Source organism: Aspergillus uvarum, assembly GCF_003184745.1.
Source record: "Aspergillus uvarum CBS 121591 unplaced genomic scaffold BO82scaffold_12, whole genome shotgun sequence".
NCBI lineage: Eukaryota > Fungi > Ascomycota > Eurotiomycetes > Eurotiales > Aspergillaceae > Aspergillus > Aspergillus uvarum.
In genome coordinates, this window is record NW_020291309.1 from 482,596 (window position 1) to 506,600 (window position 24,005).

General features: G+C 51.9%; 7 protein-coding genes across 7 annotated transcripts; 4 read left to right on the plus strand and 3 right to left on the minus strand.

Annotated features, from left to right (window-relative positions):
- Window positions 1–212: 212 nt before the first annotated feature.
- Window positions 213–3,270, plus strand: BO82DRAFT_430347 (putative Rho guanyl nucleotide exchange factor; the record flags this gene model as incomplete). Its single annotated transcript, XM_025640611.1, has 6 exons — window positions 213–758; window positions 826–1,122; window positions 1,190–1,390; window positions 1,439–1,657; window positions 1,719–1,947; window positions 1,997–3,270. The coding sequence occupies 6 exons, from the start codon at window positions 213–215 to the stop codon at window positions 2,965–2,967; spliced, it is 2,463 nt and encodes an 820-aa protein (XP_025494459.1). The 3' UTR covers window positions 2,968–3,270.
- Window positions 3,271–3,469: 199 nt separating this feature from the next.
- BO82DRAFT_390352 (SBDS family protein) lies at window positions 3,470–4,302 on the plus strand (the record flags this gene model as incomplete). The annotated part of the gene is made up of 3 exons (XM_025638511.1): window positions 3,470–3,969; window positions 4,040–4,163; window positions 4,249–4,302. The coding sequence occupies exons 1-3, from the start codon at window positions 3,806–3,808 to the stop codon at window positions 4,300–4,302; spliced, it is 342 nt and encodes a 113-aa protein (XP_025494460.1). The 5' UTR covers window positions 3,470–3,805.
- A 304-nt stretch (window positions 4,303–4,606) lies between these two features.
- On the minus strand, window positions 4,607–7,615 carry BO82DRAFT_381775 (mismatch-specific DNA-glycosylase). Its single transcript, XM_025637881.1, has 3 exons — window positions 7,128–7,615; window positions 6,745–7,061; window positions 4,607–5,971 (listed from the first exon to the last, which is right to left on the minus strand). The coding sequence occupies exons 1-3, from the start codon at window positions 7,183–7,185 to the stop codon at window positions 4,664–4,666; spliced, it is 1,683 nt and encodes a 560-aa protein (XP_025494461.1). The 5' UTR covers window positions 7,186–7,615; the 3' UTR covers window positions 4,607–4,663.
- A 2,241-nt stretch (window positions 7,616–9,856) lies between these two features.
- BO82DRAFT_26207 (putative NADPH oxidase (NoxA)) lies at window positions 9,857–12,020 on the plus strand. Its single transcript, XM_025630935.1, has 4 exons — window positions 9,857–10,108; window positions 10,161–10,415; window positions 10,465–10,874; window positions 10,925–12,020. The coding sequence occupies exons 1-4, from the start codon at window positions 10,014–10,016 to the stop codon at window positions 11,812–11,814; spliced, it is 1,650 nt and encodes a 549-aa protein (XP_025494462.1). The 5' UTR covers window positions 9,857–10,013; the 3' UTR covers window positions 11,815–12,020.
- A 205-nt stretch (window positions 12,021–12,225) lies between these two features.
- BO82DRAFT_430352 (uncharacterized protein) lies at window positions 12,226–15,926 on the minus strand (the record flags this gene model as incomplete). The annotated part of the gene is made up of 3 exons (XM_025640612.1): window positions 12,226–13,290; window positions 13,344–15,812; window positions 15,894–15,926. The coding sequence occupies 3 exons, from the start codon at window positions 15,924–15,926 to the stop codon at window positions 12,226–12,228; spliced, it is 3,567 nt and encodes a 1,188-aa protein (XP_025494463.1).
- Window positions 15,927–16,071: 145 nt separating this feature from the next.
- utp10 (snoRNA-binding rRNA-processing protein UTP10) lies at window positions 16,072–22,144 on the plus strand. Its single transcript, XM_025640613.1, has 5 exons — window positions 16,072–16,584; window positions 16,666–19,702; window positions 19,758–21,158; window positions 21,213–21,357; window positions 21,423–22,144. The coding sequence occupies exons 1-5, from the start codon at window positions 16,208–16,210 to the stop codon at window positions 21,866–21,868; spliced, it is 5,406 nt and encodes a 1,801-aa protein (XP_025494464.1). The 5' UTR covers window positions 16,072–16,207; the 3' UTR covers window positions 21,869–22,144.
- BO82DRAFT_381779 (alpha/beta-hydrolase) lies at window positions 22,145–23,948 on the minus strand. The gene is made up of 2 exons (XM_025637882.1): window positions 23,725–23,948; window positions 22,145–23,667 (listed from the first exon to the last, which is right to left on the minus strand). The coding sequence occupies exons 1-2, from the start codon at window positions 23,913–23,915 to the stop codon at window positions 22,176–22,178; spliced, it is 1,683 nt and encodes a 560-aa protein (XP_025494465.1). The 5' UTR covers window positions 23,916–23,948; the 3' UTR covers window positions 22,145–22,175.
- Between the last annotated feature and the right edge of the window lie 57 nt (window positions 23,949–24,005).

Consider the following 24,005-nt stretch of genomic DNA (forward strand, 5'->3'; position numbering starts at 1 on the left):
AATAGCTTTAAGTACTGTCATTGTGTCTCTCTGTCGCTTGGAGGCAAAGGTATTTTCCGACACTTCCCCTCCTTACTCGTCTACGCTGGTCGTGGCTTCCTTCCAATGTGGCTTCAGTCAGAATTGAAATCCAAGCAGCTACCGGTCGACTTATCTCTATACTGAGCTAGAGTGGGCCAGGTCAAACTGCGTTGGTTGCCAGATCTACCGCCATGGAAGAATCCAAGGACATCGCTGAGACGCCGGTGCTTGTGCTGGAGACGTCAGGACACGAAAGAAGACCAAACAATGGCAACGCGGTTCCAGCAGGCTCAGACCCGGTAACAGCCTTCAAACGATGGGTAAACAGTCTGCGATCGCGGAGAGGCTTTCCTCCCGTCGATCCCCAAAGATACGTCGAAGGATGGATGGAAATCCCCCAAGCCGATCCATACACCGGTTCTGAAATGCCGCTTACCCACGAAGCTCAGGAGAAGTGGGAGTCTTGGTCAAATCACTCCTCTCACCTGGAGACAATAAAGACCACAACCATCAGCATTGCCAGTCAAAGTGTTGTGCGGTCGAGAGGGACTACTCAAAGTACCACAAATCAGAGCATCAAATCGGACCTCCGTGAGTCGCTAGAGAGCATAAGGCCAGCCTTGAGTTCATCCATCGATGAGGATGCCCAGAACAGAGCTATCAAAAGGCGCCGCGTTTTGCGAGAGCTGATTAGCACCGAGTGTGATTACGTCTTCGGTTTGAAAGCACTTGCTGATGTATACCGTTCACTTCCTACCCACATCTTAACCTGACTCCACACGGTGTTGATCTGACACCTTACAGGCACTTTTCATCTTCTCCGTCAGGCCGGAGATCTACTATAATGTTCAACAGCTTCGAGATATACACGAAGATTTTCTAGCTCAACTTCGGAAGCTGACGCCGATCTCCAACCTTGCTGGAGCCGAGTTCGACAGTTTAGTGCCTCAACCAGCTCACAAGCACTTTAGCGCCTTTGAATCGGGCTTTAGGGCACTTCATTCAAGGTCTCTGAGATCGCGAAGCTTCAAAGCATCGGTAAATTCACGTCTAAGGGCCCTCGCCGCAGAGACGAAAGAGGCTTTAGAGGTTGCGCAAGCCGTAGGAAGATTGGTGAGGTCTCCTCTATTAAATCTTTGGTTCTTTCTCTAATAGCCATATTCCTTAGTCAAGGAACTTCATGATTTACAAGCTGTTCTGCAGTAGCTATGGTCTGCTTACCTTTGATGTTGAGTTGCTTCGTTCATCTGTTCCGAATTGGCGGATCTTCGATTTGGGTATTGAGGCACTATCGAAATCAGTGGCTTCCATCGATAGACAGGCGCACGAGGAGCACAGGTCTATGATATTGGATGATCTTCTCATCAAGGTAGGAATTGTTCGCTCGAGTGATTCACAAGCACTGACGACTCTATAGCCAGTACAACGCCTGTGCAAGTACCCCCTGCTACTAGAGGAGTTACTCCGCTGGACACATATCCAAGATGACCCATCCGCCCATGATGGCATCCGACAGATCCTGGAAACTGTTCGACGGGTCGTGCAAGAAGTCAATCAAATCAACAACAACCCCATAAACAAAGACCTGGTCTTTAAGACGAGAGAATTACAGAACATGCTGGACTTTTTAGAGGGTGTATGTCTCCATGAGTCCTTTTCATGTCCAAAAGATCACTAAGGAGGTCTTTGTAAAATAGAACAAGACCCTTGATCTATACAAGCAGCTTGGACCGCTGATACTTTGCGGTGTCTTGCATGTTACCTATTCTTCCCCTACAGAATCTGCCGCCGCCGGCTTCATGGTCTGTGTTCTGTTTAGCAGCCACATTCTTTTTGCGAGCATGAACGACGACAATCGAAGGCTTCAAGCGCTGATGTGTCTTCACATCCCGGATCTCAAAATCGACACCTTGCATAATGGCGAAGGTGACTGGACTTTTCACCACACCCTCTTCCTAGACTAATGAGTCGGTAGGCATCTGCTGTGAGTGTGTGTTCTCCTGGAAGCTGGTATTCCATAACTCTGGTAAGAGATATGAGCTGGTGCTCAGCGCATCGTCTGCAAGCGAGGAGAAGAAATGGACAACAGAGACACTCAAGTGTGCGGCAACGTCCACCAAAGTACAAAGAGATATTATAGAGAGGTCACGACGGTACGCATTTGTTTCCTTAGACTTGATCCCACTTGATAGCACGGTGCTTCCTTTGTCGCGTCGACCATCCATGCAAACATTAGGCGCACCACGACCTCCAGCGGAATACCCTGTTGTAGTTATCAAGAGGACACATTGCCCGTACCTCCTAGAGGAACATAACCCAGCGGATGGCGATACAGAGCGTTCTCAGGAGCTTCCAGACGAATTCGTGACGACGGTCGTTGCTAGAAGACAAGACCGAATCCGTTTGGAACGCGTGATCTCGGCGGTCTATACACGGAATGCGCTTCCATATCCTGGAATGACTCTAGCAATGGGAGACCTTCTTTTCCGACCAGGCTCGATTATGAGAAGAAACCTTAATCGAAAACAGATATTGAGGAGACGTGCGAGCTTCGTGAACGTCAAGGCCACAAGAGCGGCGGCTGCTTCGGCCAAGAGGGAAATTCGTCCGTTGGACAGCGATTACAGGAGACTGGAAAAGGGCGACGGGGGCGTTGGGCTCGAGAAGCCGAAATCAAACGCACCGGCACTTGATGACCAAAGGAGTCCTTGTGTCCCACGCGATGGTAAGGAAACAGTCAAACGTGTCAAGACGTTCAAAATGACGGGCACGCCCAATTCAACACCTAGCCCCGAGACTCCTTTGACCAAAAAGAAGGATACAGGCCAGGAGCCCCCTGAGAACTCAGCTACGAAGCCATCCACAATCCGTAGGATGTTGAATTCCATGTCAACGAGGAAACCGAAAAGGAATGGACGCATGAGGGTGGGGAGTGGAGCTTCATGATGACAATGATGCAACTGATTTCCAGGGGTCACCAAGCACGGAGGGACAAGCATGGGCATGCATATCGCGGACAAACTTTTCCAAAGATTGTGCTGGGCGTACTCAGTATTCTTGCAGTTTCCTAAGGGTTCGAGGACGTGGGGAAAGTCAACGCAGGTGTTTGATGGAGTACTTGGCGACAGGTGGGGATAGTAATTAGCAGCATTAGTGAACCAAAACGACCTAAATTGCTGGAATTGAAGTGCGGCACGAAAATAGTGACGACGATGATGATGATGCTATTTAGTGATTAGGGAATCTAATCACCTAATGAGCTGGTAGTGATTCTCCACCGAAGTTACAAGAAGGGAAAATACTGGTACTGTTGAGCGGATCAGTCGACGTAGCATGGACAAGACCGATGACGTCGGTGTTCACTTCAGCTCACGATGGCATGTTTTGACCACGCTGGTTGTATTATTTAAGGGTGGTTGTTTTCAACTTGAGGCCATACAGTCTTTCAATTAACTCACAAGCATCGAGTATCTCAAGACCCAAACAATTGAGCTCTTCATCAACACGATATCCCACCTTTCTCGCGACTCCGTATTTGCCTGATTGACCGACACCTTGACAGTCTGTTTCGGGTAACATCTTAGTGACGTCATCAACCAGCCCCTCCTCCATACTCCATCCGACTACTACTTCAACTACTTTATCTCACTTCTCCCCACCCCGCCTTCTCTTATTCTCCTCCAGTATCGACAGTCAAATCTGCCTACTACGAGGAAGTCTCAGTGCCAACTATCTTCTCCAAAGTACTCAATTGATTTACCATCAACCCTTCCAATCCATCAAAATGCCTCGCGCCGTTGAGCAAACTTCGAAGATGTTCTACAAGGGATCATCTGATGACTTCGTCATCTTTGTCGACGACAACGACGTCGTGAACAAGTGGCGCAACGACCGCTCCATCCCCCTGGCCGACGTGGTCAACGGCTTCAAGATCTTTGTCACCCACAAGTAAGCTTTCCCCGTCCAACTTGCACTTGCTCCCCTTCAGTCCACTGTACTAACGGAGTTTTCAACTCAGGCACGGTGCCCAGGGTATCCTAGACAACGCCAGCAAGTCAAGCCTCCAGAACGAGTTCGGCACCGACAACGAGGACGACTGCTTGATCAAGATTTTGGAGAATGGTGAATTCCAGAGCTCTCAGGTAGGTGGCCCACCAATGCTCTTGCAACATCCTGTAAAGTATGTTTTGGTGAAGCATTGACTGACTTAATTTGTGATTCCTCCAGTCCCGTGAGCGTCAGGATGACACCAACTTCGCCAACGGCCCTGCTCTTCGATAGATGCTAGATGCTAATGAGCTGATGCTACTGCTGGCTGGCTGGCTGGCTGGCTAGCTTTTTTTGTCCTGTTCTGCTGCTCAAGTGTTCAGGATTTCTCTTTTTGTTTTTTTTTTATTTCTCTTGATGAGCCCATGTGTTTCTAGCGGATGAGATATGTTATTAAACTACCAGTTTGGGGTTTGAAACGTGTATGGTCAAGGTTTACTATGAATGTGGTGGAAATAGGTGGACTAATTTAGTGTCTACTTTTGATAAATGAATACAAATACCCATATCAGATCTGCACTTTCGTCTTTGTAGACTTCTTGATTTAGGAATTGAATTTTTATATGGTTAGATCAATCTATATATCTAGTGGTCATCAACCCTGACTGTGGTAATCCTCATCAACACTACGATCTTGCTGCTGCTGCTGCTGCTGCTGCTGCTGCTCCCTCTCCCGCCGGCGATGCTTGACCCACTCCCCCAGCTCATTCCACACAGCCTGTTTCTCCGCCACGGACATCCCAGCCGCCAACCCACTCGTCGTCGTAGCCACAAAAACCCTCGCCCCGGGCCAATTTCCCCCTTTCGCTGAGAAAGACGACGACGGGGACGGGCCTGAGCTGTCACCAACACCACCACCCTCATCGCCAGAAACCACCGCCCCCATATTCATCCTCTCATCCTGCCACCCGTACCGAAACTCCTCCTTCCGGATATTGCGCCCCATCTTCACCCGCCATACCGCCTCCCAGATACTCTTCCCGACCAGGCACACCACGGCGGGCCGCTGCGCCGCCACTTTCGCCTCGAGCACCGGCACCCCCGCGTCCATCTCCGCCCGGCTGAGCATGCTGGCGTCCCGCGTCGGCCGCTCCACGATGTTCGTGTTCCCGATGTTGTACAAGCCGGGCAGCGCGTACGTGTCCGAGGGCGGGTGCCGGATCGCCGTGATCCCTGACCAGTGCAGTAGCTTCCAGAAGAGGTTGGAAGGGTGCGCGTACGCGTGGCCCGTCACGCCGGTTAGAATGCCCGGATTGACGCCCACGAGGAGGAGGTCGAGGTTGGGTGGGATCGTGTCGCGGAGGAGGCTTGGCGTTGTCGGGGGTGTTGGGGGTTTGGGGGTGCGGGTGCGGGTGCGGCGGGTGCTGCTTTTGGGGGTACTGGATTGGGGTTGAGGGGTTGGGGTTGGTGATTGTGATTGTGATGGTGATTGTGAAGATGGGGTCGGCGCTGAGGATGGGGTGGAGCGTGAGCGGGTGAAGGAGCGAGTGATTCGTGTTGTGGTTGCGGTTGCGGTTGTCGTTGTCGAGGGGAGGGCTCGACGTAGCATGGTGGTGGTTGTGCGTTGGCGCTTGGAGGAAGAAGGTGAGGAGGGGCTCGACTCGTCTGGTCTATTCTCTAGATATGGCTGCTGCGTTGGTGGGGTGAGTTTACGTTTTGAGCGAGTCGTTGCGGTGTCTTGCGAAGCATTGTTGGTGGTGGTGGTGGGTTTGAGGGTAGGAGGCTCGGTGGCGATGTTCTTTGCTGTGTGGAAGTATTGGTTCAACCTCCCGTTGAAGCTGGTCTTCTTGTTCACGGGGACATCCTCGCTCTCTTCAATAATGCCAATGTCTTCTTCCAAAGGCTTCGTGAGGAGCAAAGCTGACATTGTGTTGCTGCGAGGGAGGCTAAGCTGGATGAGAGTCTGTTCTTCGGGAGTCAGTAGAAAGGACTGGACGGTTTTATGTTTACAAGTGATTAGAGCGATTGGGTTAGTCGCGCCCGCGGACTCTTGTCCCGCCCAATGAGCTCATTTCAATGGCAAAAATATGCAGTGGCGTTGCCTGTCTGCCAGGTCTCAGCGGATGAGATGGAGTTATCCGTGATCCATCGTCCACAGTTGAATAAGTCCAGGAACGACTAATCCTATTGGAGTAATATTGGCTAGTCGGGCACTGCACTAGCCTGTCTGTCATGTGAGTATACCGATGCCTCAAAATCCAGGCACAAAATGATCTTTTTGCAGTCACATCTCACAGCGTGCCAGGGAGGTTAAACTAGGTTGCGATCGGTCGTTTCTTGCATAAATGTATGTCTTGTAGTCTCTAGGATTATGTATGCTAGCTATATCATGGTATTTACAATAAAACCAAGGCAGTTAGTACATTTGCTTCAAAGAGCATAGATCACCACCAAGACTTGAATGCTGATCCCTTCAGCACAAGAGCTGGAAACGATTATTGTTGACTCCTTCCTAAATATTTCTCTTCCCAGACGCCAATAATGATCTAAGGGTATTCGCAGAACTGTCATCGTGAATGTCGTAGTCGTAAGTCTTTCATGAAAGCAGGCAGAATGCATCAATGCCACATTATACTTTGTATTCGCTTCGCTTAGGCAGGGTCCAAGGTTCAGGACATACCACCTGTGCTCATGTTAGCTCAATCACCACACTCGATGCGATCGTGGGCCACATACCTCGCCCTCGCTGTACGCCCAAAAATAAACCCCGATCCCAATGAGGTAGTATATCGCCGGGTCCGTCCCTTGGTAGAGAAGCATAGCGAGGAGAGCGCTAAGGGGGTAAAGGATCAACCGGAACTCGATGCTGCGATGTGGTATCGAGCCCGCAACATATTTCAAAGGCCATTCCCAGGCGATACCAATCAGCCCCATCAGCAGATTGAGGATTTGGAGTATCGGAATAGGCGTGACGGCGCCGTTCAGATTCTTCGTCATGAAGTCCCAAAACACTTTGGGCCAGATGAAACCCTCGATTGCGCTTCCTATTTGGACTGGCCGTGAAGCGTCCGGTGTCAGCGATTGCAATTGAACTTGACTCAAGTGAGGTCAACACTTACAGGCTGCCGCTGTGAGGATGATCAAGCGAGCCCAGTGGTTCTTGATTAGTCTTCCCATGACAGGCGATATGTTGTATACAGGAGTGGAGTATGAGCAGCGTCTTCCGTCCTGCGAAAGAATCTATGCTCGGCGATGGTTGTTCTTGGTGTTTTATCACCAACTTTGCTGGAGTGCTTTTGGCTTGATGGTGGAGGTCAGTCCATCACTGGGTCAACCGAAGGTCCACGGAGTAGGTATAATAGTAATGGTATAGGCCCTTCTTGATTGCATGGTAGATCAAGCGTTCAAATGACAATGACCCGTGCGTCGGGGATGTGAATGTCAAGATAGAAGCAACCTCGTATCACGAAATCACATCACCTCAGAAAGTTCAGCCCCAAGAAGATCAGATCATGCCTCGGAAGGCCGATCCCTCGATAGGACTTTATGAGAGAGTGGGTGAAGGTGGAGGGGACTCGGGAGACAGCGGAATACACTAAGATAGTAATAGCTCCCAGCGGCAAAGGAAGTACAGTACACACACCACCTGACCGGGATCTTTCTTCTTCTTCAACTCGGAACCATCCATAATCCACTGGACTAACGCACTCCCCGTCTCTCACCTATTATTATGACCGGACGTGATAACAGCTTCTGTTTTGGCGACCGCTTCTTCCATCAGACCAATTGAAAATGTCTGTTTACATGGATTCACCGATCCCCCGCCCTGCTTCTTCACAGAAACGCACCTCCCTGTACTTCTCATTGGGCGCGCTTAGTCGGAGGAGCCGTGGCCCATGCCAATGCCTCTGGGTTGACTGGCCCTGAAAAGCCCCGGTTGGGCGCTACCGGACGCAATAATAGCCACTGAGCGGCGAAAGTCTGGCTAGACGGACGTCTCCAGCGAGTCTTGAACGTCGACGAACGTGACGGTGGAGCAATTGATGCAGAGGGCTTCCGGAAACACACTTTAGCGGCCGATGCATCTGTACCAGTACCTTGTTCTTCACTTCTGATTGAACCGTCCCAAGGTTCTTGTGGAGCGCCTTCTTGTGGAGGCCGACGAAAGCGGGGGAGGCAAGTGGCTGGATGTCCTGTTCGCCTTTGCGTTCCCCTTGTAAGGCGCCTAGCCAGGCTACACACAATTCAACCCATCAAATGTCGCTCGGTATGTTGAGTGTACGCGCCCTGTGGTGAAGGCTTCTGGTCTCTAGCATGCTCAAGGATGCGAATGTTCCGATGGTAGCAAAACAGAGAAAGGCTGTTTTTCTGGGCCACTCACCGTCTTTTCCTCGGCAGATTGTCGCTATTCATCGACGAAGGAGTTCGAACAAAGGCTAATGAGGTGGGTTACCCACATGGCCTGAGTCTTTGTGCATTCGTTATCACGGAATCTTTGTGATGAAACTTGTCAACCGTGCAGCGCCAAGCGGCCTTAGAACACCTTCGACCTGACATGCGGATTCCTTCAACGCACCCCCCACCAAGTCATGGCTGATAGCTCTCCTCGGAGGTGCATTCTGGTTTGGTCTAGTATACGGAGCATGTTTGTCTTGGCCAGCAGGAGACCTTATTTTTGGCATCATCTTGAATCTAATCTCCTCTGCTCGCCATTGCATCTACAGCCACAATAGGGTGTTGTGTCTGTTCAATGGCCGCTCGGGCCATGTGTGACGGGAAGCGCGCTTGCATATCGCTTCTCATAGGATGAACGCAGGCTCCGACTCCACCCTCTCAGAAGCCAATCTCCACGAGACATGGAGAGCAGAGTGAGCATTTGGCTGGAAGAACCGAGTTTCGAAGGCAGGAGAGCATCCTGGCGCCACATGGTTCGTCCTGTGGTGGACACCAGGATTTGATGAGATAGACAGGATGGTGACGAAGAGCCACCAAGCCATCCGGCTCCTCGGGCCCTGCTATGACCGCAGTCGCTACACCAATTATCACGGCATGACGATGGGCCCACAGCTGTCATACCTCATGATGGACGGTGTGACAGTCGCTATTTGATGTTCCTGACCGGGGAATACGAGGACAAATATGATCAATCGTTGCGGAAAGTCTTGGACACGGCTCAAAGCTCATGGTCAAGCTCGCACCACGCGATGGCTGAGTAGACGCTCTCGACACAATGAGCCTTTACATGCTCTGGGGGACGTGGTAAACGAAATTACGCTACTCAACCGGTTGATCCGTTTCCTGCAGGCTGCCCTAGCGTCACTTAGGCTGAGGCCCTGAGCAGGGGTTGCGTAAATATAGCAACACGTTCCCTCGTCAAGGCGCCTTTCCCCTCTTCACTTGCAACCAGAACCATATCTCCGGAAACCTGACATTTTTTTCGACAACGTCCACCGCCACACCCCACACCAACGCTTGCAAGAAACTCTCATATGCTGGATTTGATCACGATAACGATGATCGCGTTCGGTCTGGTTCTTGACACCCAATTGGTCCCGAGCACTCGCCCCTGATTGGACTCTCCGCACGCTGAAGACTTCGACACGGCAGTTAAGAAAAAAGGCTCTTATTCTACGCATAGACTATCAGCACCAGGGTCTGAGAGTAGACAAATTCATCGCTGACTTTATTAATGTACTAAAAATACTTAGAATCATCCTTGATCCTCCAGAACTTCAGGAACTCGACCTGGTCACACCCCTTATCGCCCGCAGGGATCAACTAATTGGCTGCTCGTTTACTGCAGCTGAAACTGACGCAAGAGCCCGTTGTATGGGAGTATTCAGACATGCAAATCTCTGTGAGAAGAAGACTTCATAACAGCGTGCGCATGCGTTAAGGCTCATAGGTGTTGTGTTCGTTCATATCTAAGAATCGTCGCTGGTCGATGACTTGTTCAAATCGGCAGACACCTACTCTCTATCTTGCCTACCTTTTCCATAACAACAATGACAACTTCATGGAAGTCACACTTTAGCGGATCCAAGATCTGGTTCTATTTATTATTCTGGGGACTGCAGATTGTTCTTTTTGCAGTCGGTTGGTAAGTCTCTTTCTGTCAATCTACATATCGTCATTTCACTGAGAGACCATAGGTACTTACAAGTGACTAATCACAAACTCGATGCCTTGAACACCCTGAAGTACTCAGTCTGGATCTCGAGAGGCGCAGGCTTGGTTCTGAGCTTTGATGCGGCTGTTCTTCTTCTTCCCATGTGCAGGAACCTGCTTAAGTCTCTAAGGCCGCGACTGCGATGGCTTCCGCTCGATGAGGCAATATGGTTTCATCGCCAAGTTGCTTATTCTCTCCTGATATTTACCATCATCCATACTGCTGCTCACTACGTCAAGTATGTTAAATATGAGGATGAGAGAGTCGCATACGCTAAAAGACAGTAGTTTCTATAATGTCGAGAAGAATCATCTTCGCGCTGTCACAGCAGTCCAAATACATTTCACAGAGGCAGGAGGTATAACCGGCCATGTAATGCTCTTGTGCATGATGTTGATGTACACTACCGCCCACCAACGAATCCGGCAGCAGTCATTCGAAACCTTCTGGTATACGCACCATCTTTTCGTCCCTTTTTATCTTGCTCTTTACACCCACGCTACCGGCTGCTTTGTTCGCGATACCACGGACCCCATCTCACCCTTCGCAGGGAAAAAGTTCTGGAACCACTGCCTGGGATACGAAGGCTGGAGATGGGAATTAGTGGGTGGAGCGCTGTACTTTTGCGAAAGGCTTTATCGAGAAGTCCGGTCAAGGCGGGATACCGTGATCACCAAGGTGATTCGTCATCCCTACGGTTAGCTCAATGTAACCCCCCAAACCAACCCGCAAGCTAACTCTTCGAAGATGCCATGGAGATACAGTTCCGCAAACCAAGCATGAAATACAAGGCTGGCCAGTGGCTCTTCATCCAAGTCCCCGAAGTGTCCAGTAACCAATGGCATCCCTTTACTATCACCTCCTGCCCTTTCGATCCCTATATCAGTGTTCACGTCCGCCAGGTTGGGGACTTCACCCGTGCCCTCGGAGATGCTCTGGGCTGTGGGCCCGCACAGGCCAGAGATCTGGAAGGTCTTGACCCATTGGGAATGTATGAAGTGGCGCTCCAGAACGGCCAAAAGATGCCGAAGTTACGGGTGGATGGACCCTACGGAGCGCCGGCGGAGGATGTTTTCGAAAACGAGATTGCGGTCCTCATCGGCACTGGCATCGGGGTCACCCCATGGGCCTCTATCCTTAAAAGCATCTGGCACTTACGTGCACGGCCCAACCCGCCCCGTCGTCTCCGCCGTGTCGAATTCATCTGGGTCTGCAAGGACACCTCTTCATTCGAATGGTTCCAGGCTCTGCTCTCATCGCTCGAGTCCCAGTCAGCATCCACAGCTGCCTACGAAGGCAGCGTCGAGTTCTTGCGCATTCACACATACCTTACGCAACGCCTCGACGACGACACGGCCGCGAACATCTACCTGAATTCTGTGGGGCAAGACCTCGATCCCCTCACGGAGCTGCGTAGTCGGACGAACTTCGGTCGGCCCGACTTCAAGCGCCTGTTCAGCGCCATGCGAGATGGCCTACAGGATCAGAGCTACATGTCAGGGTTGTACGATAACACACCAACGCAGGTTGGAGTGTACTTCTGCGGCCCTAATGCGGCTGCGAGACAGATCCGCGAAGCGGCATTGTCGACCTCGACAAAGGATATCAAGTTCAAATTCTGGAAGGAACACTTCTAATGTACAGGAGAAGAGTGGATTTGAAGAACGAGGAAGAAGACAGTAGGTATGGGTTTACTTACGACATGATACCATGATGACTGACGACATTTTCTTTTTATCTCTTTTTGCCTTGAATTATTGTTTATTTGTTGATTCATTGGTATGTGCAAGGCACTCTATTGTGTCTATCACTTCAAACGCCTGTACTTGTCTCATGATGCTATGTTCTGTAACATATTGGGGGTTTATATAGGGCTCGGTACGGTAGCTAGAAATACGGCTTAGGCTCGAGTGCAAGGAATCGGTTTTACTGTCAAGACTCTCCCCTCGCTGCAGTAACCCTCCGTCACCCTACTGCACTGTAGTGTACAACCCGAATTGCGACTTTTGCGGACATATAGAGACCAATTTACATAAGCAACCTTCATGCTACTCTCGCCTCCGCCTCCGCCCCGCCTCGCCCGGCTCAACCTCACTATCATCACCATCATCAGGCATCCGGATCACCCCACCACCAAACTTCACCACCCCTCCGCGCCCCTCCACCATCCTCGCCGCCGCGAGATCATCCAGCGCCTGCTCGATATCGACATGGATCCGCAACTCCTTCTCCACCAACACATTATACACATGCCGCAACTCCTCGAGACCCATCCCTTCTTCTTTCCCATTCCGCGGCGCCTCCTTCCCGGGAGGGTGCATCGGGCGGATGATGTCCGCTCGGAGATGCGTGAACGCCAGCATCATCAGCTCCTTCGACCAGGGACACGCGCGCATGCCGCGGTAGAAGACCTCCTTGGCGCGGTGGATCTCGTGCTGCGCGAGTTCGAACAGGATGTAGAGTTTCCAGGTCGACGGGTTGGAGCGGGCTGATGATGATGGACTCGTGGATGAGGATGAGGACTTCGGGGTTCCATCGCCGAGGGCTTCTTCGAAGGCGGCGCGGACGGAGTGCGCGGTGGAGCCGGCGAAGACCGGGCGGCCGAGTTCGGTGTAGATGGAGAAGAGGTGCGTCGTGATTGGGATGGGTGGCGTGGAGAGATTATGAGGGTCAGTGGGATTCTGTGTGGTGGTGGTGTTGTTGTTGTTGCGGGTGATGTCGCGGACGACGCTGCGGACGCGGTCGTCGATGCGGAAGCGGGCTTCTGTCCAGGCGAAGAGGGAGAGGAAGATGGTGTTGTGGGGGAAGAGGGCGATGCTTTCGGACAAAAGGGTGCGGATGTGCGAGGGTTTGTAGGTGCGGCGGGTGTGGATGTGGTGGTAGAGGAGTCTTGCGCGGGATTGGTGCAGGAGTTCGATGGTGTGGGTTTGGAAAGGTTTTGAAGACTGCGGGAGGGAGCTGAGCCGGTCGAGAGCGTGCGTGTACGCTTCGAGGGCTTTGTGGAGGTCCTGGGTGTTGGTGATGTAGGAGAGGATGGCGAGGCTGGCTGTACTGGCGGTGAAGTTGGTGGCCTTGTGGTGGGCGAGGACCTTCTCTTGGAGCTCAAAAAGATGCTGTCTGGATGTTAGTGCTGTGAGAGGATGATCAGAGGAGGCGATGAACTTACGCTTTGGATTTTGAGGAGGATGGTTGGTGTGAAGGTAGTTTGAGTTGAGTCTTGAGGTAGAGCACTCAGATCGATGCTGTCTTGCGGGATGCTCAGTAAGATGTAGGAAGCATGAGCCATGTTGCCGGTGTCCAAAAGCTCCCACAGCCATGTTTGCCACAGCAGGATGCTATCCACTCTGTCATGGTCGGGGAATGTCCTGCTCATTGAGAGCGCTGTTGCCCACACATGATCAGCTGCGCCGTGGTTGCCTGACCGACGCTCCATCAGCGCATATGCGTTGTACAGCCGTAAACTAGACGACCTCTTCTTCAGTAGAGACTTCGCAAACTTCTTCGCGTCTTTGCTACTACATGCGAACTCGACGCAGAGCGCAAATTCAGCCAAGTCATCATTGCTGGGATTGGCATCTACCAGCAACCTCAGAGCTCTTCGCACCCACATAGGGACCACATCGAATTCTGAATTCGATGTGGCTGTGTTCCACGTGTCTAAAGACGAGAACCATGTCCCTTGTTCAGGCATGAGGGTCTCAAGTGTGCTGACAAAATTGTGTTGAGGGTATCGGAAGGGCGATAGCGCCGTAGACTCGTCTGCTGAGGATGCGCGCGAAACCCAATCATTGATCTTAAAGATTGAAGGGCTCATGATTTCATTTCGAACAAATGGGTCGCCGATTCTACGGCCATTCGTGCTCTGATTCTCCGCTGTCACTATCGGCGGAAGGCGACAAAAAGAGAGAAAACCATCGAGCAGTAGACTCGGCGAGTCCACATCCCACACGAGGGTCAGGATCTCATCAAGATCGGAGGCCAAGATCACACGGTAAGGGTCGTCCTGCTCGGATTCGTTCAAACTGAAGGCAGGCAACCTAGCTTTAGTGATCTTTTCTCTTTCACATGGCGCCCAGGACGGAATCAATTTCTGGGGATCGAGGTGAAACACGGGGTTGAATTCCTGCTGAGTGGGTAGATCTTTGCTGCCACTCTTCCAACCTTTCGCGGCCACATCACCTAATCGGGCGACTTCAGACTCCCAAAAGTCTAAAAATGGAGGAATTACCTCTTTGCTATCATGCCTGTCCTTCAGAGAGTCTGGTCGGAAGAAAGCCACCTCAAGTACTGCCTGCCAGAGAGCTGCTGCATGCTCAGCGAATCCCGCTTCGCGCATGAAAAGTGTCAAACGGAGGAACAGATACATTTGAACCTGGGATTTCCCAGGGTTCTCTGGCGCAGACTGATTCAATCTCAAACACTCGATATATGTATCAAGGCACCGTTGATATGTGAAATTTAGGAATTCAGTCTGGCAAAAATCAAGGTATTTCACCCATAGGCTGATAAATTGCGAATTGGAACGTAGAACGGTCTGCCACTGCGCGGCGAGCTTCTTGGTGTCCCATAGCTTTTCACCCTCATCGAGAAAACCAATTAGAAGTCGATCTTTAGCATCGCTCTGACCAACTCTATTAAGGGCCTTCTCGTACAGAGACAATTTGATGTCAGCCAAGCTCTGCTTTTCTGCATATGTCAAGGGCTTGGTCTCGCCCGCTGATCCGCGCAATAATGATTCTTGATGATCGATGTACTCAAGCCAGGAACCGATGTCTGTGGGGTTTTTCTCTAAGTTGCGCGACAATAGCGCATTCCTCTGCTTGATCTGCTCATCGGGATCTCCTCGGACGCCATCTTCATCAGGGTTACTGTCGGACGTGGCTTCGACATCGCTGGGCAAGTGATCTTCCGGTTTCGCCTTGCCATGAATTGAGCGATAGGCGTATTTCTCATCGTCGAATCCAGGGTCTCCAAAAGCTGCCCGATGCTTTCGACTACCGGAAGTACTCAGGGGCAGATAATCCTTGGAGAAGTCTGCAGCTGCGTCGAGCAACGACTGGGGTTTGAAGCGGAGCAACCGGGGGTGTTGTTTGCTGAGACTCGAGAGAATGCTCTTCGTCTTGCTTCGGGAGAGCCCTTTTTTTTGTGTTTCATTTCTTATAACCAGTTTATCTTCCACGACACTTTCCCGGTCTATTCGGTAGCTCGAGGGTAGGCCCAGCACATTACCTCGTCCAACGCGGTAATAATCAGGAACGCTGTAGCGATGAAGTGTGCCGTAGATCAAGTTGTACTTGTCTCCTTTGAGATCAATGACGTAGAGGTCCGACGCATCGTCTTTCTTCGTAGCGTGGCGGTCTGATAACGAAGTATGGGGGGTTTCCGAGGTGGTGGTGCGATCATGGTGGTTGGCCTTATTAACAGCTAAATGATGTTCCCTGTCCCTATGTCTGCGGCGACGCTCTCGCGATCTCGACCGATCACGATGGTTTCGATGTCTCGAGTGGCGCTCCGAATGAGACCTCGACTTGTCCTCGTGGCCAGTGTTGTCGCGACGCGGGCGCTCGGGCGGACGATCAGCTTCGGGCGGAGGAGGAGGCTTGAAGCTGGCGAAGCGAGGGACGGGTTTCTTCTCCTGGCAAGAAGTTTCGAGGATTAGCTAGAAGGAGAGGAGAAATATGTAGTTTAGGAATTATTACTCACCTGGGAGCCAGACGAATCCATACTCCTGGACAATCAAGCTAGGCATTATCAGACTGGGAATCTCCGCTCTCCAACGCGGCGGGCGGGCGGGCGGTGATGAAGGCTGGAAAAACTCCGCTCCCGCTTGCCGCACTTTTTTCCGGTCTCCAAAAAAAAGTTGCTCCGAGCTCTAACTGATTCCCACGGCGCTGGGGAAATTCTGCCCGCCAAACGTTTCAATCCGTGTCGAAATTCAACTGGAGGCGCTTTTTGAGGGATGGGTGTGTGGTACAGTTGTCGATAATCATAAAAGTACCGATCCATCTCGCGACATAGAAATCATCCAACATGGCTTCATCTCTCGCCGCGCAGCTTGCGCAGGTTGCGGCCAAGTCGACCAACCAGTTGGACCTCAAAGCACAGCGCATTTCGCATTCGCAATCTCTCATCTACGACCGGAGAGTCGCTACCTCTCAGGACTTTGAAACTATTTACGCGATATGTTACGAAGGCTTCCAGGAGCTATGCCAACTCGATCCCCGATTCGCCCCGTTCGAGCGCACAATCTTCAGCCAACAGAGTATTTCGGAAGACCGCACGGAGATGACCGCTGCCCAGAATAAGGAGCTCAACACAGTATTGGAAGCTTTCTTGGCTTTGGTTGGAGGCAGACTTTTATTGAGTCCGGCTGTGAGGGCCGTTGACTGGCTCATCAGACGCTTCCGGTACGATCTCCATTTTCGACTGGGACATTTCCATGCCAGAAGGAATTTTGCCTCTCCATGGCTGAGCTGACTCTTTGACAGGGTACACGAGTACAATACCGAATTCACTCTCCTCACTTTCCTGCCATATTACACTACTCCGCTCTTCCTAAGACTCTTATCGATATTGCCCGAAGATCTCACGCCGACCTTTAAAATCTTGAATCCGTACAAGAAGAGCAACATCAACCCCCCACGCCATCCTCTTTTGCACAGCGCGGCCACCAACAAGCTATTCTTTGCTGCCATCAACAGATATACCCTCCAGGTCAGCAAGCAGCGGGCGCATCACCATGCGCTTTTGACATTCTGGGCCGGAATGATCACCGAAGCAGTTGCTGGAATGCTGGACGCTGGACGCTCTGGTCAGCGGGATCTAGAGAAGCAGAAGCACGAGGATGTCATCCTCAAGGTTCTTCCGGTTTTGAATGATGGTCTCGGATTGAAGGACGTTTCGGAGCTGGTTATCGGCTGTTACATGGTTTGCGTTGTTCTGGCCAACAAGGCTTCCTTAAACGAAGAATTCCTTGATTCTTTAATGGAGGCTGTTGCTGGCTCGTGGACAGAAGAAACTAGAGAATCAGGTCTCGTCTGTCTGTCTGTTCTTGCGCAAGCGAAACCAGACATGACAATTCCCAAGAGGGCTTTCAAGGCAGTGCTCCGCCTGGAAGATCCTGTGCAGCGGCTGACTGAGCTCTCTACTCAATACAAGACTTCCCACCTGGTGCTTGGTCTAGTAGCTGGCTGCGTGAACGATCTTTCGAGACAAAAGGACTTGGCACGCTTGGAGTTTCTTTCTCAGATCTTCAATGCCCGTCTTCTCGAAGAATCGGACACGGCCAAGGCAATGTCTACGGTTCTTCACGCCACTAGCAATGCTCATCGGCAGGGTGCTTTGGCTCTTGACGCCCAGACTCAGCTTGCTGAGCTTGTACAGCACTTCACTCAATCCGAATCCTTGCGCCCTGTTTTCCAGAAGGCCATTGAAGAATCTCAGTTGGACATCGCTGCCCTGGAACACAATCTGCAGATCGTTATAGAGTCTGCACCTGCACCCAAGGCTTTGGAAGACGTGGAAATGGGGGATGCTGAAGTTGAAGAAGCGGAGGACCAGTTCCCACCTGCCCTGGAGTCTCTCGCTGGAAAGAGCCTGGATGTCTCAGCCCTCAGCGCCCAAAATCTACCTGTCTTTGAGAGTCTCGTGCAAGTGTTTGCTCTTGGGGTTGGCTCTGAGGAGAAGCTTGAGTCTTTTGTCAACCTGCCATCGCTAAAGAGGGCTGATGCCTTTAAATCAACACAGTATCTGTCATTCCTGGTCAGAGTATCAACTGGATCTTACCCTACTGGCACTAGAGTTGCTGCGCTGAACCTGATCGCGTCGGCCCTATCTTCTTCCGCATCTGATGGCGATCTTCAGGCTCTGCTGCCCTTCCTGCTGGTATCGTTCGCCGACCCAACCGAGCGCATTCGACGGGAAGCAACAGGCGTCCTGGCAGCGCTTGGCAACATTTATAAGCAGAACAAGAAGTCTGATACCAAACCTTGGGCCAATGACTCGCTGTATGGCCAGCAAACCAAGAACGTCAAGTGGATGGCCGGGCGTGATGTACAGAAGCTTGTGGAGCGCGTCTTGCTTCCCGGTTTAGAGGAATACGTTCTCGACCAAGACCATATTGGTCGTGTTCTCGAGGCGACGTTGCGAGGTGTGTCGACTGCTGATTCCGCAGCAACCGAGATTAAAAAGTCACTTCGCCTCAGCGTGTTCACTTTCTTGTGCTCTCATGCTGTTCACATGCCCCTTCTTGCCCCCAAGCTGGGACTTCTGAAGCTTCTCAACAGAATCGACAAGGCAGGCGGTACAACCCGTACCAAGGAATTGGAGCCTCTTCTGAAATCTTGGCGAGAGCTCGACGATCTGAAAGTTAAGGAGGTTTGTGACAAGGAGCGCGTCTCTGTGGGCGAAATGGATGAGCAGGTTGTTTTGACGGTTACCCCAAAGGAGAAGGATGCCATTCTTGTGCTTCTTTCGAACGTGAGCCCTTACTCCAACTCTCTCAGATCATCTTTCGTCGCTTTCATCTTTAGCCGGATGAAGGATGTTTGGGCCTTGGTGCCTGAAGACAGACAGATTGAGGCCTCGGAGAAGCTGTTCGGAATTTCGCTCGAGGAGTCGGATTCTCCCCTTGTCAATGGATGCAGGGATGTTCTGCGCAGTGTGCAATTGACGGGCTCTGTGCTTCAATTCTTCCTGCAGAAGATCCCTGTCTCCATTACTGATATGGAGTCTGCTGGGCCGGCACCGAAGAGGAGACGCACCAGCCAGACCAATATGGTTGCCATGACTGTTAAAGATGAAGCTAAACTCAGCAAGCTGATGGAGAAGACGACATTCATCCTGGAGCTGGTGGACAGCTCAAACCCCGAGTCTCACCCTGAATTGGCTGATGGCCTCTTCCAGACGCTGGCAGCTCTTCATCATTTCAAGTCGCAGATTCAGTCAGGAATGAGCTACCTGCTCAGCTTGACTCTCGGTAGCCTCTTGGCTATCGTCAACAAGTCGAAGCAAACTGCCAAGCCTCAATTTGACACCGCAGTCATTCGAGCGGATCTTGTTGTCGATTGTGTCCGTACAACAGATAGCCCGCAAGTTCAGAACGCGGCTCTTTTGCTCGTTGCTGGCCTGTCGATTATCGCCCCTGAGTTGGTGCTGCACAGCGTCATGCCCATCTTCACCTTCATGGGCTCTAGCGTTCTCCGCAAGGATGATGAATACTCCGTGTCTGTCATCGACCAGACCATCGACCAGGTCGTTCCGGCTCTCATCCAGTCTCTTCGTAACCAGAAGCGTGACGTGGTCTCTGGAACTTCTGAGTTGTTGCTGAGTTTTACCGCCGCTTTTGAACACATTCCTGCTCACCGTCGTCTGCGTTTGTTCCATGCTCTGGTCACCAAGCTCGGAGTCCTGGACTTCTTGTTTGCTGTTTTGGCTATGCTGGCCAATCGCTACGCCATGGACAAGGATGTTCTCGTTCTGATGACTGGTCTCGTCTCTGATGCCAGCGCACCCATCGAACTCGAGGTATGTGGCTTCGTGTCTTTTTTGATGGCCCTATTTGTGACTAACTGTCCTACAGACATACAGCAAGTTCTTGGACTTGGTCATTGACTCGCTTAAGCCCAAGCCTGGCATTTCTCAAGTCTTGCTTGGAATTGGAAGTGATGATGGTCGTGAACCCCAGAAGGTCGCCGTCGATCTGCTCAGGTCACTGGCTCATCTGTTCAAGCACTCTTCGCTGAAGGTGAAAATGGCCAAGGCTTTCGCAACAGATTCGGACGACCAGACAGTCCAGATCCGCACCCACTTCTCTCATATCTTGGAGAAGGTTCTGTTCATTGGCGAATCTATGCAGAACGTCAAGCCTGTTAGCCAGGCGAGCGGCGATGTCCTCAGCGCCTTGTTTGGCACTTTGTCTCTCGTCGACTTCCTTGATACTATCGAAGTCCTTCTCGAGCGACCTGACGACGAACTTCGCCGCAAGGTTCTTCGACTCCTGGAGGGTCGTTTGCGCCAGAACCCTGAAAACGATGGTGTCTCACAAACACGCATGTTGGACTTCTTGCCTACATTGGTCAGCATTGTGGAATCATCGCCAGATATTCTGCTCAAGCATGCTGCAGTGGCCTGTATCGACCGTATCGCTGAGAAGTACGGCAAGAAGGATCCTTTCAAGGTGGCCAGTGCTGCCCAGGTGGTTGCCGGCGCGGCTTGTATTGGACAAGATGATGAGCGCATTCGTATCATGGGTGTCTTGTGTCTCGCTTCGATGGCCGAGGTGCTTGGCGAAGCTATGATCCCTGCACTTCCAGATGCACTTCGTCGCTCGCTCGAGTTGCTCGAGATCAGTTTGGAGAGTGGCAAAGAGAACTCTAGATTGCATGATGCTGTTCTCTCTTTCTTCTCTGCCCTCTTCGTTCACATTCCCTTCATGGTGTCTGCATCTCACCTCGATCAGCTCCTTCTACTCTGCCACAAGTCCTCTATCACCGAGGAAGTTGAAGATGACGGCCGCGAGGAGACCCTCCGACTCATGGCTCGCAAGGTCGATGTGGCCGCGACGTTTGCTGCCGTTGACCGCAATTGGCAACACGCTGTGGAAATCGGCCCCGATGCTATCCTAGAGACTCTGGGAATCGTCAGCCTTGCCATTGAGAAGCATCCCAAGTCTGCCACCGTCAACAACCTGGCGGTCATCACCAGCATTTTGTTCAAGGCGTTTGACCTCCGCCGCCAGCAAGTGTCCTCAGGCTCGAATGCCACCATCGACTTGTCACACCTGGATGAGATTGAGGATGTCGTCAACGAGGTCGCCATCAAGATGGTTTACAAGTTAAATGATACCACCTTCCGTCCTATTTTCACCAAGCTCCTTGACTGGGCTACGTCCACCACTACAGCTAAAAAAGATACCCAAGGTAGCCTGGCTCGCCTTACGACCTTCTACAAGTTCCTCCAAGTATTCTTCGGCACTCTTCAGGTAAGTTCATCCGATCAATCGTTCAATGCAATCATCATATCTAACTCGACTCAGTCTATTGTCACCGGCTACGCAAGCTACATCCTGGAAAACGTGGTTAAGGTTCTCGCCAAAGCCAGCCCCTCCAACCAGAACACTAAGAGTCTGTGGCTGGCAACGATGCGCATGCTCCGGAATGCATTCGAGCACGACCAAGACGGTATGTTTCGCCTCTCAACGCCCCTCACAACAGGAGTCCTCCATTATCTAACACACCTCCCACAGAATTCTGGCAATCTCCTTCCCACCTCACCGCGATCGCTCGGCCTTTGATCTCCCAGCTCGCCCATGCCACAAACTCCTCCACGGCCGCCCTCGTCATCGCCGAGGCTGTCCCCGCCATCACGGAGCTGGCCGTCGCCGCCGACTCCACGGACAATCACAAGGAACTCAACACGGCGTTGATGCGTCTCCTCCGCCCCTCGGCCGGACCCTCGGGCAAGGCCGCTGCCGGCGGCGAGAATCCGCACACGCGCCTGGCCGCCCTCAAGGCGGAGCAATCGCTCACCGAGCAGCTCGGCGAAGAATGGCTCGCGTTGCTGCCGGAGATGCTGCCGTACATCAGCGAGTTGATGGAAGATGAAGATGAGAACGTCGAGCGGGAGGTCCGGAAGTGGGTCAAGCAGATTGAGGAGGTCCTGGGTGAGAGGTTGGATGATATGCTCACCTAAAACTCCGGGGGTTTGAGGAGGAGGAATCTTCAGTGATTGAAACTTTTTCTTGTATGATGCCGGATGGCGTACCTTGGCAATTGGGGGTCCTTTGTCGTTGTAAATACTTTGTTTTGAAAAGTTCCCAGGATTCCTGTGTTTGTTTCTCGATGCTGAGTGTTGTTGTTGTTGTTGCTGATGTTGATGTCTCTTAACATATATACCTCATTTTCTTCTTGTTGTATCTAGAAGAATCCTTTGAAATAGAAGAGCAAGCAAGGATCGGAATTTATGTTCGCATATTCATTGCCTTGGCTACATGGACTGGCTAGTAACTGAAGTAAAATTCAGGTTTTTTCTGCCTGGTAAACTTGCCCATGTTCATCCGCTTATTCACAAGCGAATCTACCCCTTCAAGCCACTTGGTCCAGGTCCTGCCGTCCCCCATAGCCAGTATCCGCTTCATACGCGCATAGTCACGGATCTCCTGATCTTCCTCTTCGCTCTGGACCATATGAACGCAGGCCTGACCCCAGACTTTCCAATGACCCTCCCGTGCGGACCACGGTGCTTCGCCGTACGCGAAGGCGATCCACGCCGTGGCGAAATCCCGAGCCATGGCTTTCTCTTCGTCGTTCATTTCGTTGTCCAGGTTCCCAAAGAGATACAGGAGCTCAATGGCGTGGTATGCGGTACCCTCCAAGGGATTCTTGAGCCGGGACCGTCGGTCAAAGTGATAGAGGTATAAAGCGTTCTTCTCCCGCAGAGAAGTGCAGAGCAGGGAGGTAGCATAATTGGGAATCTTGAAGATCGCGTCCCCGCACATGTGTTCCAGGCGCGTGAGAAGTTCTTCCGAGGTTAGTCCTTCGGGCTCGATCACGTACTCTCTGAGGATTCGGGTGGTTTCGTCGGCGTTTTGGATCTTGCTTTGGAGGGTTTGGAAGATTGTATCGTATGTGTCGGTCAGCATGTTGAGGTGAAAGATGACTCCTTCGTGGTAGACGTCGCCCAGCATGTAGGCCTTGAGCCAGCGGGGTGGCTCGTGGACCTCCAGGGGATGGCGATCGTAGAACCACCCGTCGAGACAGGGGTTTCCGGTGCCCGAGAGAACGCCTTGAATGGCGGCGGTGGCGTTCGCAAGTTCCTGCTGGGGGAGCTCACGCAGGCGGTCGAGCACGTCCGGGGCGGACGGGTTGATGTCGAAGTACCGACATACGGCGCGGAAGTACTCTTCGTGTTGCTCCATGGTCCAGGGAGGGATGGAAACGGAGAGGCCGGACATGCACACGGCTCGGTGGAAGCGCGGCGGGTGGGCCGCTACTAGATGGTTGCTGATGGAGATCCCACCGGCCGATTCTCCAACGGCTGTGACTTCGTTACGGTCACCGCCAAAGGACGCGATGTATCGCTGGACCCATTCGAAGGCTACCAGCTGGTCTGTGAATCCAAAGTTTCCGCATCCTTGATAGCCGTCGCGTTCGAGGTCCTGCTTGATGGCTTGGCTGGCCAGGAAACCGCCCAGCCCGACGCGGTAGTTGAAGTTGACGCATATGATGGGTTTTCCGATTTTGATGCTATGCGAAACGAGGTTCACGCAGTCGAAGATGGGAAGGTTGGCACCCCCGTATAGGAGCGAGCCACCGTGGACGTAGACGAAAACGGGTAGTTTCTGGCTCTTTGGAGCATGGGGAATCACGATGTTCATCACGAGCCCGTGCAGCTCTTCCACTTGTGGGAGTTCTGGGAAGTGCGCCGGTGGTGGCACTGGCGTTAAATCGTCCGAGTCGTCGCCTTCCAGCGTTGGCCGTGGGACATCAGCTCTAGAGATTCTCGTTAGTGAGACCAGAAGCATTATCAATGTAAGAAGTATCGTCTACCCCAGTTTTGTCCCGTCATGGTGGTCATTCTCCCATGTGGTATTCAGCTCTGAACGTGTCCAACGTTTGCGAAGACGAGCATAGGGAATGCCACAATACTGCTGTACCCCGTTCTCATATTGCAGACCCTCAAGGTTCCCAAGGGATTGTAGCTCAATTGAGCATCCTGAGACCGGAGTGAGGAAGGACATAGTAGACCTGGTGAGAAGTATTTTGTCAACAAGACTGCATGTCTTCCTCCATTGCTATTTATTTAAGGAAAAAGAAGGATGGTGGAGGCC

Excerpts from the sequence above, each read along its gene's own strand:
- BO82DRAFT_381775 (XM_025637881.1), bottom strand. The coding sequence starts at position 7,185 with ATGGGAAGACTAATCAAGAACCACTGGGCTCGCTTGATCATCCTCACA. Across the intron at positions 7,062-7,127 it reads CATCCTCACAGCGGCAGCCT|TCCAAATAGGAAGCGCAATC; the intron begins GTAAGTGTTGAC and ends CTTCACGGCCAG. Across the intron at positions 5,972-6,744 it reads GGGCGTACAGCGAGGGCGAG|ACTCTCATCCAGCTTAGCCT; the intron begins GTATGTGGCCCA and ends CCCGAAGAACAG.
- BO82DRAFT_26207 (XM_025630935.1), top strand. The coding sequence starts at position 10,014 with ATGACAACTTCATGGAAGTCACACTTTAGCGGATCCAAGATCTGGTTC. Across the intron at positions 10,416-10,464 it reads ACTGCTGCTCACTACGTCAA|TTTCTATAATGTCGAGAAGA; the intron begins GTATGTTAAATA and ends AAAAGACAGTAG. Across the intron at positions 10,875-10,924 it reads GGTGATTCGTCATCCCTACG|ATGCCATGGAGATACAGTTC; the intron begins GTTAGCTCAATG and ends AACTCTTCGAAG.
- utp10 (XM_025640613.1), top strand. The coding sequence starts at position 16,208 with ATGGCTTCATCTCTCGCCGCGCAGCTTGCGCAGGTTGCGGCCAAGTCG. Across the intron at positions 19,703-19,757 it reads GCGCACCCATCGAACTCGAG|ACATACAGCAAGTTCTTGGA; the intron begins GTATGTGGCTTC and ends ACTGTCCTACAG. Across the intron at positions 21,159-21,212 it reads TATTCTTCGGCACTCTTCAG|TCTATTGTCACCGGCTACGC; the intron begins GTAAGTTCATCC and ends AACTCGACTCAG.
- BO82DRAFT_381779 (XM_025637882.1), bottom strand. The coding sequence starts at position 23,915 with ATGTCCTTCCTCACTCCGGTCTCAGGATGCTCAATTGAGCTACAATCC. Across the intron at positions 23,668-23,724 it reads CATGACGGGACAAAACTGGG|AGCTGATGTCCCACGGCCAA; the intron begins GTAGACGATACT and ends GAGAATCTCTAG.